The following is a 15,061-nucleotide window of genomic DNA, read 5'->3' on the forward strand; positions in this document are numbered from 1 at the left end:
TTTCATTTAGTACCACAAGGCATGTTTTCATGTATTAGAAAAATATACTGAACTCTTTATGTAAGCAAGTCTAGTGTCCTTTGGAACATTAACGTCAGTTACACACTTAGAGTTAGTAAAGCCCCTGAGCTGAATGTCTGGTTGGAATACTGAACAGAAATACACATGGTTGTAACCCACGTGTGCTGCTACCTTTTGTTTGTTTTCCAGAAAATCACAGGACCTCTGATGCTTTTGTCACATTTCACCAACTGATTTGTATTAGCAACCTTTGTAAAACTCTAGCTATACTTTATGCAAAGCTTATGTAAGTCCCCTAGGATTAATTACCTCACTCAGAGTCCAATTTATTTAGCAATCAGGAAAAATTAGACAGTAGCTACTGAGTTTGCTGTTTTGAAATAAAAGGCCAGAGCATTTAGGTATGTTCCCAGTCTAAATGCTAGTCTTAGAAATTCATTATTTGAAAGTCTCTAAACAAGTACTTTACATTACAATCTTTTTTTTGCATCATTTAGCCTCCAAATAACTTCCCTGTTCAAACTGTGAGCACACCAATGAACAAAACAAACCAACAGGAATGTAATTGTTTACATGATAGTTTTCAGAATCCACTTTTCTTTCTCAGTCTGAATTCGTCAAACTGGTAACACCGGTCTCAGGAAATGCACTGTGACACCGTGTAACATGTTGTGACACCACTGGGGAAGTCAGTGGAACCACCAATAAAAGCTATCAAAGAGAAACCTTGTTTTAAGCAGAAATCCAACACCAGAATCGTGTGCTCTCATAAAAATAATGGGGACTTGAGTTCTGCAGGCCTCCCAGAGCTCTGTTCCCATGAAGAGTAGACCTGTAGGCTACAAAGCTCCTGGCCTGGGCAGTGCTAGGACAACAACAGTCCCAGCTGTGCACAGACAGACGGCTGCCTGTGCCATGGGGCAGCCTGGCTGCCCCAGGGAGCTGCTCTTTCAGCACGTTTACACCAGAAGTTACAAGAAACTACGGTTTTTGAAGGCAGCCTCTGGGACTTCTTATACAGCGTCTGCAGCTGGGAAATCCTCCTGCATATACCCCATGACTTTAGAGTCCTTTCAGTATCACCACAGCCCATTTGGCTCAAGACCCACGTTATAAGTTTCACTCGGCCCATCTGGCTGTGAGGGCAGCTCTCAGGACCAGTGGTTTCACTGTCTGTTCAACAATTCCTATTCAACAACTACAAAGCGCTACCTTGCACAGCACATGCAAATCATATCACAATATTACTAGTATTTTCTGAGGAACAGCTTGACATGTATAGCACAATTACTTGGAGCACGGTGGATGAACAACTGTTGTTCAGAAGCTACGTACCGAGCATGAACTGCAGATCTGGGCTGTAGTTATCAAAGCTCCATCGCCAACTTGCTTTGAGTCAATGGGGATAGACTGCTCTGCAGCAGCTGAGGTTTTGGCCTAAAGGAATATAAATATTTGGATATCACGTTGCTTGATTAACTCACTAGATAACTCAATGTGAGACAGCTGAATAAAGTCTTAAAGAGATCTTGCACATTCCTAACGTAAAGTTTGCAAGAGCTCCCTTTAGCGTACTAGCTTTTCTTAAGGGACATTTAAGGTTTAGGTGACCCGTTTTAGGGATCTTTTAGACGTAATTCGGATGTACACTTTAAGTTCACTTTGCCTCTCCCTATACTTACTATATTAACAGTTTTTGTGACAGAATTCAACAAGTGGATTGTATCTGATTTTCCCTTAAAGGCTTTTCACATATTACACTGACTGTTAAAAACAAAGCCAAGTGAAGTATTTGCTGTGAAATTCTTAACGTTGTCTGCTGGCTCCACAAAGCGGGGACTCTTTGGCCTTCCACAGGTTTTCTGAAAGAAATATCACATTAGTGGCTCTTTTACCCCAAACATATTTCACATTAACAGATTTCTTTCCTTATTTTCTTCCAAAGATAAGCATCCACTAGCCCATGAGAGCTGAGTCTTCCGAGTGTGCCTTGTATGCCACATATTTTAGGTTTTCTGCAAACCTTCTACACTCTTCATGACCTTCTACAGCCTCCTACAGTCTCATCTGCTGGGCACTACATAATGTGTCCCAACGACACATCTTGGAAAATGTCAGCTAATGTGAATAAGACTGGAGGTGCAGAAGAGGACACAGGATGTGCTGCGTGTTTCCTTTCCTTCTGGAAAATTGGGAAGCAACAGAACTGCTCCCTGGGGTGCAAGTGCTTCAGAACAACAAGGAGGCAGCATTAGCAAAGGACATCAAGCCCTTAAGGATTCACTGCCACTTTTCTGCTCTGAGTAATTCCCTGAGAGGGCAAGGAAAGCTGTCAGGGTCCTCTGATTTACGGCTATTCAATGTTTGACCCTCCTCCTGCAAGAGCTGCCACGGCGGCAGTCCTGAAGACAATAGCCAGTGAGAGATCCACTGAGAAAGGTCCCTGGGAAAGTAGTTCACCCTCCTTCCTCCCCCTCCTCTCCACTGGGAGGATTGTATTCTGCTTCTGTGTCACATCAGGTGTAGGTAGCTGCTGCCCAGCACAGACAAAACTCAAAGAGCAAGTGCAGACCAGGATTTTACACCTTCCATGCTCAGACTTGGTAACAAAGCTGCTCTGCTGACTCTATGCATTCAGGGGGTTTAAAGCAGGAGGGAGGGGCGGGGGGGAAAGGGCTGTGCTCTATTGTCTCCGTATTGCACTGCCTCTTTAAAATCAGAAATGCATGGACAGCTTCAAGGTGCCTCCCACTGAGAAAAGGCATTAGATGCATGCATAGAGACAGCGGAGCCATCCTCCCCTGAGCTGCAGGGCAAACCTGCTTGGGAGAGAAATGATCATTCAGTGAAGTCCTCTGGCTGCTTTCAGTGATCCTTTCTCTGCTCCAGTGACAGCAGCACATTTGCAGGGGAGAAACCTGGAGGCTATCCCCAGGGTGCCCAAGACTTCCAAGACGACAAGAGCAACTGCAGGTACAGTTAGCTGATGGTGTTCTGTCAGTTTGTGGATGGTTGGGTTGTCTTTATTTATTTGCAAGCTCTCTCTTGGTATTTTGCAGGGAAACCTGTCTGAAACAGATACTACACCTTGCTTTGACTAACATACAGATTTTGCATCCAAGTATTTATTTAGTACTTCTCTTAAATGAATGTTCACATTTCCACGCAGCTGTGGGGATGTCTTATAAAGCAGTCAATTGTTTGAACTGTTATTCAGTTTCAGGCTTTAGCTTTCTGTCATTCTGTTGTTCTGCAACTCTCAGTTTGAAAAGCAACGTGAAGACAGAAGTTGTACAAAAGACTTTCTCTCAGAAATTTATTAAGTATTGGTACATCAGGGGCTGAGGGTCGTTCCAGGGAAAGAGGGGGCAACAGCACCACTATGCAGACTGTCCTTTGTAGCCACGATGGACATTGTTCAATAGCATTTGACACCCTGAAGACCTACTGTCTCAAAGCAGAAAAAGCGGTAATGCCCCCTGATTCTCTTCTGGGATGGGGTGGAACTGTCCTGACAGCTGGGGGTCTGGGGCAGATGTGGCATGGGATGATGCAAGAAGACAGCCCTCTCAGCATTTTGATACAGAGTAGAGGCAAAATTACAGAGTAGATCAGACTTTCTTTTCCTCAGTGTGGAAAATAAATCCTTTTTTAACATTTGGCACACCTGGCAGTACAAAGAGGGGAGCCTGCTCCTCCCCGCCTTTAAAAATTCAAGGTACTTTGTCCTGCTTAAGGAATATTTTTCCCATTCATCTCAAGAGCCTGTTTGTGGAAGCACTCCCCAGATTTGCCTTCACAGCAAAGCCCTACAAGCTGGTTTACGGGACAAAATCTTGTCTATGCAAATTGGCAGAGCTCCACTGGTTTGAGAGAAGCAATAATGAATTATGCTGGCTGAAAATTTGGTCCCCCCACTCAATTAATGGCTGCCAAAAAGGAAAGTGCTGGCTTCACTGTTTTTTTTTCAGTCTTGGCAACTCTTAGTTAATTAAGAAATGTATTTAGAAGCCAGGACCATTAGTTCTCCTTTCATTCTCACCTACCACATCGCTCTGAGACATCTTGCATAAAGTAAAAACTTTGTCCAAGAGGCACATCAGATACTTTTCAGCAAACTGAGGTGTCATCTCATTTTAGTTTTTTTACCTTGCACAGAGATGACAGCACCGTGGGCTTGAGGGCTGCCAGAGGTTTAAACTGGATTTTACACTCCTATTTTGTCACTTCACTGTGTGCTGAAAACAAAATTTCATCATCGGTAGATAAAACCTCTGGGTGTAACAACCACAGTATTGTGCAACTCAAGGGATTTTATGATAACAGAAGCATCCTTTCACAGGGTATTTCTTCCCACTGTGCCAACCAGCAATAGAGCTGTGGGGCAATGAGGTGGCTATTGCTTTCCCTCAAGCACAGTAATTTGCTGTAATTTCCTCTCAGGAAATGTTTTCCTCTTTTTGTTGCCACAGGAGGAGATAAATGAGGCTGCTGCTCTATAATCTCATGGGGACAAAGACAAGGTGATTCACTGCTCAGAAGGAAACTTTGGATGAGGTCTGTCACTTGCCACCGTCGTGCCCTGCCACCCTGGGTAATTCTAACGCGAAACCAAGGGCCAGCCAAGCCACGCGTGTCAAAAGGAGACAGACATGGCCATGGAGCAAGCTGAACATAACCCAAATGCTACCATCAACCTCAACTTTGCTGCAATCTACAATCTCCATGATGGGGACTTAACCTCCTTGCGAAACTTCTCCTTCCCTTTCAATTTCAGTTACAGCGATTACGACCTGCCACTGGACAGTGAAGAGGACATGACCAAAACCCGCACCTTCTTTGCAGCCAAGATTGTGATCGGGGTGGCTCTGGTTGGCATCATGCTGGTCTGTGGCATCGGCAACTTCATCTTCATTGCTGCTCTTGCCCGCTACAAGAAGCTGAGAAACCTCACCAACCTGCTGATTGCCAACCTGGCCATCTCAGACTTCATTGTGGCCATTGTGTGCTGCCCCTTCGAGATGGACTATTATGTGGTGCGGCAGCTGTCCTGGGAGCATGGCCACGTCCTCTGTGCCTCAGTCAACTACCTAAGGACTGTCTCCCTCTATGTTTCTACCAATGCTCTCCTGGCTATAGCTGTTGACAGGTAAGTAGGGTGTTATCACTGCACAAGGAGGTGGCCAGAGCTTCTGGGCTTGGCTGTCCAGATTTCTAGGTTCTTATCACACTCAGCTGTTCTGTAGGGTCTGATGTCAAGGTAGGTACTATGCAGACCTGGGTATCTTGTTTCATAAAAATCTAATCATATTAGGTCATGACATTATCCCAGAGAAAACTCAGTGGGAATTTCTTGATGGAACTTTTCAGGTGAAAAGAATTTTGATTTATTAAAACAATTTCTTTTTTCATAAAAACATGCTTGATTCAAGTGCAGGAGAGGATTTATGAAATAAGGGAAAGAGGAGAAAGAGAGAGACAAATCAGAAGTACCCAGAGACAAAGGCAATCATCAGCACTGTAATAACCCAAATGATCGAAACCATACATCTCTAAGGACCTTCACTACTAGCCAACACAGCTTTTCTGAGTCTAACCTTTTCTCTGAACAGTGAAGTAAATACTCTTCAGTGAGAAAAATAGTTGACTGGTGATACAGAATTTGACAGGTGAGTTTATGGCACCCATATTTATGGTACTGTCCAGAAAATGATAAAATGCTATACCAACCCAGTTTAGCAGAGATTTCCTACAGCATTCGTAATGGGGTAAGCAGAACATAATGATATCCACCTGCTATACTACTTGCTTTATGCTGCACTCCTGAGCTATTTCTATGCCTGCCTCTCACTCCAGGAATTGTGACAATAGAATTTCATTGTATTCTTTCTTATGACTCCTGTTCTCTTAGCCTTCTGCACTGCAGACTCTGAAGGACCCAAGCACTGAGGATCAGCTTCATGCTGACATGTCTGACATGACTGACTCACAGAAAGCCAGAGACCCGCAGAGTAAACTCTCTACAGAAAGGCCATCACAACAAGTCATCTTTTGTCTACAATCAAAATGCATACCTCTGTATATCTTCTGCATACACACAATGTACGATTCCCACCCCCCTTCCCTTTTTCTTCCAATTTCTCTCTTGTGCCATTTTATGCTCTACTCAAATGTTGCACAGTTTTTGGTACCTGATCCAGAAGACAGCTTAGGAGCAGTTAACCCTGCTGATGGTTGTATAGATACAGCTTGTGAGCGGCTGATTCAGCTGTTATTGACGTCAACAGAAGTCTATGGAAAGACTCTGGGAAAATTCAGAGAAGTTTTGCCTGGTGTGGGGGAAAGGACAATCAGCTCCTATGAAACAAATACTTAACAAGTGTCTAACAAAATAACCTTTGAACAGCAGCTGAAGACTCAGGGTTAAGCTTCTAAACACTATTGTGTATGCATTACTGTTTTCTACTACTTATCTTTTTCAACATCCAAAAAAATTTCTTGGAAAGCTCTCCTAATGCATGCCAGGTTGATGAAGTAACATGGGTCAATGAGCCCTTATGCCTGCTAAGAAATCAGAAGAGTTCGCCCCATGCATCTTTAAAAACAATCCTGGAAATAATTAATCACTGAAGTTTGTTGTAAGAACACATTGTTTTGGTTTCACCGCTTTTTTTTTTTTTTTTTTTGTGAGCTTTTGACTTGGTAAACAGAGAGAAACCTCGGTCATTTAACAATCAACCATTCCATGTTGGTTATGTCATGTGGGTCATTGGCTTTGGCCTCTAAAAAGAGCAGGCTTTTAACAAAAGTCTTACCATGCTTAGATCATTAAAAAGGGCTCACCTGAGTAGAGAGGGTAAGCCTGTCCTACAGGATTTCCCTCGCGTAGGGCTCTTTCATCTTCCTTGATGCCTATCCACATGAAACGTAAGAATGTCACATATTTAAGGCCGCATCTACACTAGAAAATAATGCAATGTGAAAGGAGAGAATCTGAAGAGCAAGAGTTTGTGCTAAAGGTCCAGCGTCCATGCTGTAAATATTTTGTGGGGTTTAACTTTAGCTGCATCCCCTGTACTGAATGGCCATGGGCACTTGGTACGTTTTACGTACACTTTTGGAGCACATCCTCCAGGGTAGTTTTATCTGAACTCAGTTCATGTGCTCCAGGACCACCCTGTAGTAACAGGCCAAGAGTGGTCAGCAACGACAATCAGGAAATCTACCAAAAAAGCTCCATCCTGGGGTAAACAGAGATTTACCCCATCCAACCAAATGTTCTGCTGAGCAGATATGCATACTTATGAACGCATACACATTATCCCACAACCTTGCCTCCACGGGACGCAATCTAAAAATACTCATTTATCAGGTCCACAATGAGGCCGAGTAATTCTGCTGTCCCTTGACACCCAGTCTGCACTATTAAGAGTGATGAACAATTCATCTGCTTCCAAGATCTGGCTGATGAAAAGCGCCACTGACTTTCCATTTTATGTTAGAATGAATATATCCTGTGGAAGCTATCTATGTATAGAACATATACAGATAGAAAAGCCTGTGAATGAATGAGAAGTTCCACTTTTTGAAACAATCCTTTGTGTTATAATACAACTGTACTGGAAGCTCTGGAGTGTCTCTGATGAAAATCTCCTTTTAGCACAAATATCCTAACCTTTGTGGGACAGTGTACTCTAATGTAAGCTCTTCTTACATCTATAGCTTCTTAAAAAAACAAGCCCCCAAACTCCAAACAAACATAAAACCCCAGAATGAATGCCATTTGGTCCTAGCCCCTTTTTAACTGAATCGAGGGCAACTGAGGTATCTTGCAAGTGATGTACTTCCATTTCTCCACGCTTATTTGTGAAACACTGCAATGTACCTTGCAGCTTTACAGTCATAAGAAGTGTAAATATCTAACTCGAGTTTTATGGCTTGGCATATTACTTAACACTGTGTAATTGAGATTAATTAGCAATAGTCACTACCAGCAGGCCAAAAAAAAAAATTTGCATGGGCAGAAAATGGATACCCAGTCCTTTGTTGGTGCCTTGAAAACATGCTCATCTGTAATCATTCATTAGCATCAGCTTCAGCTCTTTGCACCCCATGGAATAACCAAGAAAACAGTAAAAGTACTGTTATGCATATTTGACCTCTTGGTAAGAAAAGCATATTTAAATAGTTCTCTGCCTAGAGAAAACACTTTCATGTTTCTACATGTTTGTCTTTTTACCTGCACCTGTCTAGGTGTTTATTACTGCATCTTTCAAACTCTCAGGTGAACACGTGCTGTCCACCCAAGAATTTCCAGATGCTGTATCATGGCACGTCCTGGATGCAATATCATCTGCGCATTGTTCCAGGTCCTGCAAATATATTTCTCACTAATAGGAATATTCCCTCTCTTTCTCCTCTTCCAGTCTTTCCATAACTCCCAGACATGTGATCTGTGTTAAAAAGGTTGTGATACAAAACTCTTTTTCAGTTTGATCTTGTTAACAGGTGGGAGTTTTAAGACTGAGGTCTTAAAACAACCCCTAGATACCCTAACATATGCTCAGATTTTCAGACTGCCAAGCACCCACTGACTTAAAGTCACTCGCTCCACAGTTCCTGCCTAGATTTAGGAACTCAGCTCTAGGCTGCTACTTCGGAAAATTTTTTTAACTCTCCTCATGGACAAATTTTTCAGGCTCCCTCTTTATGAATGACAGCAATTTCCTTCTGCCTGATGCTGTCCACTTGTGTTTCGACACATGTTCTGATTAATATTAGTAGTGTTTTCAGACTTCATTTTGAATGTATTTGTCTGTTGCAGGTATCTGGCTATTGTTCACCCGCTGAAACCACGCATGAATTATCAAACAGCAACCTTCCTGATCGCCTTGGTGTGGATCGTCTCCATACTTGTAGCTATCCCATCTGCATACTTTGCTACTGAAACAGTGTTATTTATAGTGAAAAACCAGGAGAAAATTTTCTGTGGTCAAATTTGGCCAGTTGATCAACAGATGTACTACAAATCATACTTCCTCTTCATCTTTGGCATTGAATTTGTTGCACCTGTGATTACGATGACCTTGTGTTATGCCAGGATCTCTCGGGAGCTTTGGTTTAAAACCGTACCAGGATTTCAGACGGAACAGATCCGAAAGAGGCTTCGATGCCGAAGAAAAACTGTTATGGTACTGATGTGCATCCTGACCGCTTATGTTCTCTGCTGGGCACCTTTCTATGGCTTTACAATTGTCCGTGACTTTTTCCCCACCATCTTTGTGAAAGAGAAGCATTATCTTACCGCTTTTTACATAGTTGAATGCATTGCTATGAGTAACAGCATGATAAACACCATGTGTTTTGTAACTGTAAAAAATAACACCATGAAGTATTTCAAGAAGATCATGTTGCTCAGATGGAGATCAACATATAACGGAAGCAAATCTAGCACTGATTTAGACCTGAGAACAAGTGCAATGCCAGTTACGGAGGAGGTAGACTGCATAAAGCTGAAATAAATCTTCTGCAGTTCTAATCTCACATGTTTTGGAGAGGGGTTAAAGAGGAAATAATGCCTCCTCAGAAACTTCTCCCTTGTCTGTGGGAGTACCCACCATTGGTGAGAGCCCCCAAAAAGCAGCCTGCTATGCATTTCCACCAGAACTCTTTTCACTGGACTGCTGTATAACCCCATAACTCAGACGGATGGTGTGCTTCAGTTCATCCCTCTGTAAATTTAGGAGGTAGACACTCATTTTAGAGTTGTTTAAAATTTAAAGTGAATAAAAAGGTCTATGAATGCATTAAAGCATATTACAATGAAGGAAGAGTTGGTTGCTGATCTTAGCGATGATGCCTCTTTGTTTCTTCTTCAGAGAAATCTCTTAACCCCTTTGAGCTTATCGTTTGTACCTTTAAGCTATTTGGTGTCCTTTTCCTTCTGCTTACCAGAGGAAGGATGGCAAAAAAGCTCATGTTGCTTAATGTCCCTCTCTATCCTCTCAAGTTTACTCCTTGTGATGGAGCTCCTTGAAGTCTACAGACCACCAGCTTTCTATTGTCCGATGTGCAGCATGCTCTTATGAAAGGCACACTCTCTACAAAGCTAAATATTGCTTCACAGTCTAGTGAAAACCTCAAGTCTCTTCCTGTGACACCTTGTTGAAGAATATTTTATCAGCATTCCACTCTGTAGTTTTATGCAGTGTTACTCTGTTTCTTATGTATTTGGAAATGGCGCAACTATATATTGAAGGGACCCATTCCCTTCTTTCACCTCCAGGCACCCTATGGCCAGCTTCTGCTGCCTTGAGTCACTGAGCTCTTCACAGAATTAATCACAGCATCGTAGAGGTGGGGAACAATATCTCCAGACCGTCTAGTCCACCCCTCTGCTCAAGCAGGCTCAGCTAGAACACGTTCCCCAGGATTGCATCCAGTTGGGCTTTGTCTCCAGGGATGGAGACTCTACAGGCTCCCTTGACCATCTGTGTCAGTGTTCAACAGCACTCACAGTAAAAAAGTGTTTTCTTTGGCTCAGATGGAATTTCATGCATTTCAACTTGTTTTACAGTGGGACCCATATAAAAGAATAGCATGTTAGTGGGAAGAAATCCACCCTGCCGAACCAGGCCCAGACATCTTTTCAAGTCTGTGTACACCTTCAAAATAAAGTACAGGTAGAGCCAAAATAGCATAGAGATCTTCAGACGATCTGTCCTTCTACGAGCAATGGAGACAGACTCGAGGCTTCAGCAAGCCAGTCACTGGTTGACTTGAATAGCTCATTTTCTGGTCAAACGTGAGGAAACAATTCAAGATGAATTCCGCATTGCCTCCTCCAGTGCTGTTTTTACCATTCTGATTTTGTGTCACTCCAGGATGGGTGTTTCTTAACTGATAATCGTGATAAAGCAGGTCACAGTAGCAGTAATACCTACTCATTTAAACGACACATAAGATATCATAGACTTTTGTGTATTGAAATCAAGTCTTTTCTATCGCGATGACAAATGCTTTCTGATTTAAAGTATGTGGTACTGCCTACTTTTGGAGTAAACAGCTTTTGTAAATCATTTGTCTATTTGTGAATTTAAAGTGAGCAGCAAAGCCTGCTATTAAAACAATAAACATGGAGTCAATATCAGCATTGTGAATTATTTTTTATATTTTTCCCTTAGCCATAATTTTCCTACCCAAGCGACTAATGTGAATTATCCCTTTTCTGCTAAAGAAAAATACCAGGCTGACCAATTGAATTTAATGGCAAAAGGATATTCAAATCCATTAAAGTGCTCAAATCCTCTCATCATTAGCTGCTCTTAACAAATACATGTTAGAGAGGATCTCATCATTTGCTCTATTAGGCAAAACAATTACAGAAATCATTCTTAAAAATGACATTTTTGAATAGAGTAAGTACTAAATCCATTTGTTTCCCAGCCCACCAAAGAAATTTAAAGGACCAGAGAGTTGCAACATTTCACCATCAAGAGGCTTAATCTTCTAATTTCTCCTTTAATCTCATGGTTTCTTCTGAATCTACGCACCCACATTTACCTCCTGAAACATGTACGAGTTATTGGGGATTAGCTAGCAATACTACGGGTTATTAGAGTGTCCTGATATTCCTTGCATCTATTTTCCCTTGACTTTTCTTGATGCAACAAAGCCAAATGACTGACAGTTTTCCACAACCAGAAATCCACCTCAGGCTGAGTTATATTTTTAAAAAAAGATCAACCACCACCAAGTGATACCGTACCAAGCAAAAGCTGGGGGAAAGAATTGCTTTAAAATTCTGGAAATCACTTTGAGAGCTCCAAGAGAGCTCTTCTGGTCTGGCCTGCCCAGTGTTCTCAACCATCACTTCATCCCTGTCCCGGTGAAGGGGAGTAATGTGGCAGCTGCCACAGCTCTTATTGCAGATTTAGGCTTGGGGGTCCACAACACTGCTGTATTTGGACATTTTGAGGTCTTCCCAGCAGCAAAGCAGTGTTTCAGCCTGAAACACTGGACAGAGCAGAAGAAAAAGCTGTGTTTGGCCCTCAACTGCATTTGTTGTCAGCAGCATCCCCAGAAAGAGGGGGATTCCCATTGAGGAAGGGCGGCGGTCCCTTGTTCTCTGATCAGAGCAGCCAAGCTGTCACACTGCTCTTAGCCTCTGTCTTCACCAACTCAACACCCTAAAACTGGTCACAAGCTTCACTTACAGGGATCAATGCCTGCTCCTAAACTGAGCTCCAGCAACCAGGGGCCCAGGGCAGCAAGCCCAAGTGCCTTGTGTAGGGACAGAAACCCCACAGAGCTTTTTTGTCCCCACGGAACTCATTTCATCAAGGGAGTGACAGGGTATGGCCCCCTCCATTGGCCAGGGCCTGCCTGCCACCCATGACTGCACTTAAAAGGATAATTTAAAAGAAATTAAAAATCACCTAAAAACTCCCTTTAAGTGCAGAAATGAGCACTAGGGACATGCCCTGAACCGAGTAGCTCCCTCAGGCAGGAGGGAGCAGGGAGGCCATGCTCCAACCAGTTCAGCCGAGGGAGGGGGCCAGACCCCACACTCCCTATAACTTCAGTGAGTTGTGCAGGACAAAAATAACAGAAAGGCTTTTTTTTACCCACACAACTCAGGCTAAGGGGCATGGGTGCCAACAGGTGCTCTGGAGATGTGTGTTCCCTCAGCTCCCTGTCAGATGCGGGATACCCTGCTGCCTCCTGTCCAGCCCCTCCCTGCAGAAACATTTTCTCACCTACATTGAATGGCAACATTTTGTGAGGGAATGGAATACAGACCCTACCTACCTGGAGCTCTGTTTCCAACAGCCATGTTTCAACAGAGAAAGAAAAACACAAGCTGGGAAGAAGTCAGCATCTGTCACGGAGGAGAAGCAGCCCCTTCCAGCACGCATTCTTACCCACTAGAAGGCAGTAAAAACTTCAACGAGACCTCTGCAGTCACCAGCTGCCCGCTATTAGCTCCAGTGGCACAGCAGCAATAAGAACTTCACCGTGCAGGAGCTATGAGACATGTCAAGGATGAGGAACGGGTGGGGATGAGGCATCCTCCTGAGAGCTGTCAGCAGGGTTTAGAAAACCATGCAGCAAACAAACCAGACGCCACGATGTCTCAGTTGTGGCTTGCTCCAGTTTTTATTGCCAAAAGCAAAAATGTGGTGCTACCATGCCAGATTCCTCCTCAGCTGTCTGCCAGCAGCACAGCTCCCAAAACCATAGGCTCACTTCCTTCTGCAGCAGCTCCTCCAGGGATAACTGAAGGTAAAATCCAGTCTCTGCTCCGTCTCTCTGAAAAAAAAAAAAGAACAGGTGTAACTGGAAATTAAAATGGTGACCCCGAACAGTTTAGAGAAGATTAAGAGAAGAAAAAGCAGTTATTTTCAGCAACAGGCACTAAGAAAACAAAGCATGTATTTTAATAAAGTAATAGCAGGAAAAGAAACTCCAGCTACTGTCTCTCTACCACAGGAAGTTGACCTGCAAGAACCCAGGCCAGGATGGGTCGCAATAGCCAGGACATGACATTTCCCTGAGGACTGACTGACTCAGGAGCACAGACTTAACTCTGCTCCTTCTTTCAGCCTGGCAGCTTTCCTGTGGCAACAGCACCCTCCAGCTGCTGCCTTGCAGCGCACCATCACATGCCTATTGCATGGCCCTGGAAACTGCACCAGCTCAGCCACCTTGGGGGCCGGGCCATGCAGATATTCCCCAGGATTCCCATGCCTCCAACTAGCAGCAACAGGTGCTTCAGCTTTCAGCACTCGGGCATCGAGGCACCTACCCAACACTACTGGTGTCTGCATTCTTCTTTGCTCCCTGTGTCAGCAGGGCTGTGACCCTTGCTGGGTGCTTGGGCTAACCCTTTACAAACACTTGATACCATCTGTGCTGAAAAACCCCCACACCACTGAGCAGAAGAACACAGAACTGAGACAAGACAGACACTACTCAGTCGAACTCACCAGAGATCCTGTTCTCTCTTAAGTTCTGTTAGGATTCTGTTCTACAGGCTCCACCCCAACACCCATTGCCAGGAAAAGCCCCAAAATCACTGATGAGACAAGGATCACTGCAAAGGGATCTTCCTAATACCATCCAGAACAGGTGAACAAGGGACAAAATCAAATATAAAACGACCAAAAGAATAATTAACAATAAGAACCAAAACAGAGCACAAAGTTTCTCAAAGCACGAAGTCGCCTCCCTCAAACCAGAACTGGCTAAAACTGACAGAAGAGAACACACAGATACTAACAGTCCCCAGAAAAAGACATTCCTGAGCCCCAAAGACCATTGAGGAACATAAAAACCCCATGGACACTCATCCAACTTCTCATCTGCTGGTTCCAGGAGAAAAAAATGTGGAAGGTAACAGACAGAAAGCATTCATAAGAAGCACGGTGAAGCACAGCAGTAAAATCTGAGTGTGTAGCACTCCAAAAAAGCCACACATTGAAGTGCTCCAAACATCAGGGCAAAGAAGAACAGTGGGTTGAAGCAGTCCGACAAAGCCAAGTGCTGAAGCGCTGCAAAACAGCCAGGTGTTGAAGCACTGCTCCAGGACAGTACCATTAAGCACTTAAATATATCTCAGGCATTGCAGAAATCAAGAAAAATGCCACAGATTAAAATGCCACGTAAAGAGCCATGAGGTGTGCATCTCAAAAAAGGCCAAACAATGAAGTGCTCTCAAAAAAACCAGTTAGTGAAGGACACATGATACCATACATACAATAAAATCAGTACCACACAATAAACTACATACAACTGAAATAAAAAAATATAAGCAATACGTAAAAAAAGTACAATCATACAGTACAATATCATATAGAAGACATAAAAAAATCCCAGTATTAATACCACACCACACAATCCACAAAAGGGCATGACATGAAGGTCTCCTCTAGGGCAAGGCAATTAATGGCTCCTCCTGTATGGTGCAATGATGAGTTCCTCTGGGGCGGCAAAGGAAATCACTCCTCCACTACTGCGCAGTGAATGGTTCCCTGGGGGC

The 15,061-nt window shown here is 43.4% G+C and overlaps 1 protein-coding gene across 1 annotated transcript; it reads left to right on the top strand.

Annotated features, from left to right (window-relative positions):
- Positions 1–4,673: 4,673 nt before the first annotated feature.
- On the top strand, positions 4,674–9,807 carry PROKR1 (prokineticin receptor 1; the record flags this gene model as incomplete). Its single annotated transcript, XM_082480395.1, has 2 exons — positions 4,674–5,170; positions 8,846–9,807. The coding sequence occupies 2 exons, from the start codon at positions 4,674–4,676 to the stop codon at positions 9,540–9,542; spliced, it is 1,194 nt and encodes a 397-aa protein (XP_082336521.1). The 3' UTR covers positions 9,543–9,807.
- Between the last annotated feature and the right edge of the window lie 5,254 nt (positions 9,808–15,061).

The sequence above is a fragment of the Vanellus vanellus genome (assembly GCF_965231255.1).
Source record: "Vanellus vanellus genome assembly, chromosome: 3".
Lineage (NCBI taxonomy): Eukaryota > Metazoa > Chordata > Aves > Charadriiformes > Charadriidae > Vanellus > Vanellus vanellus.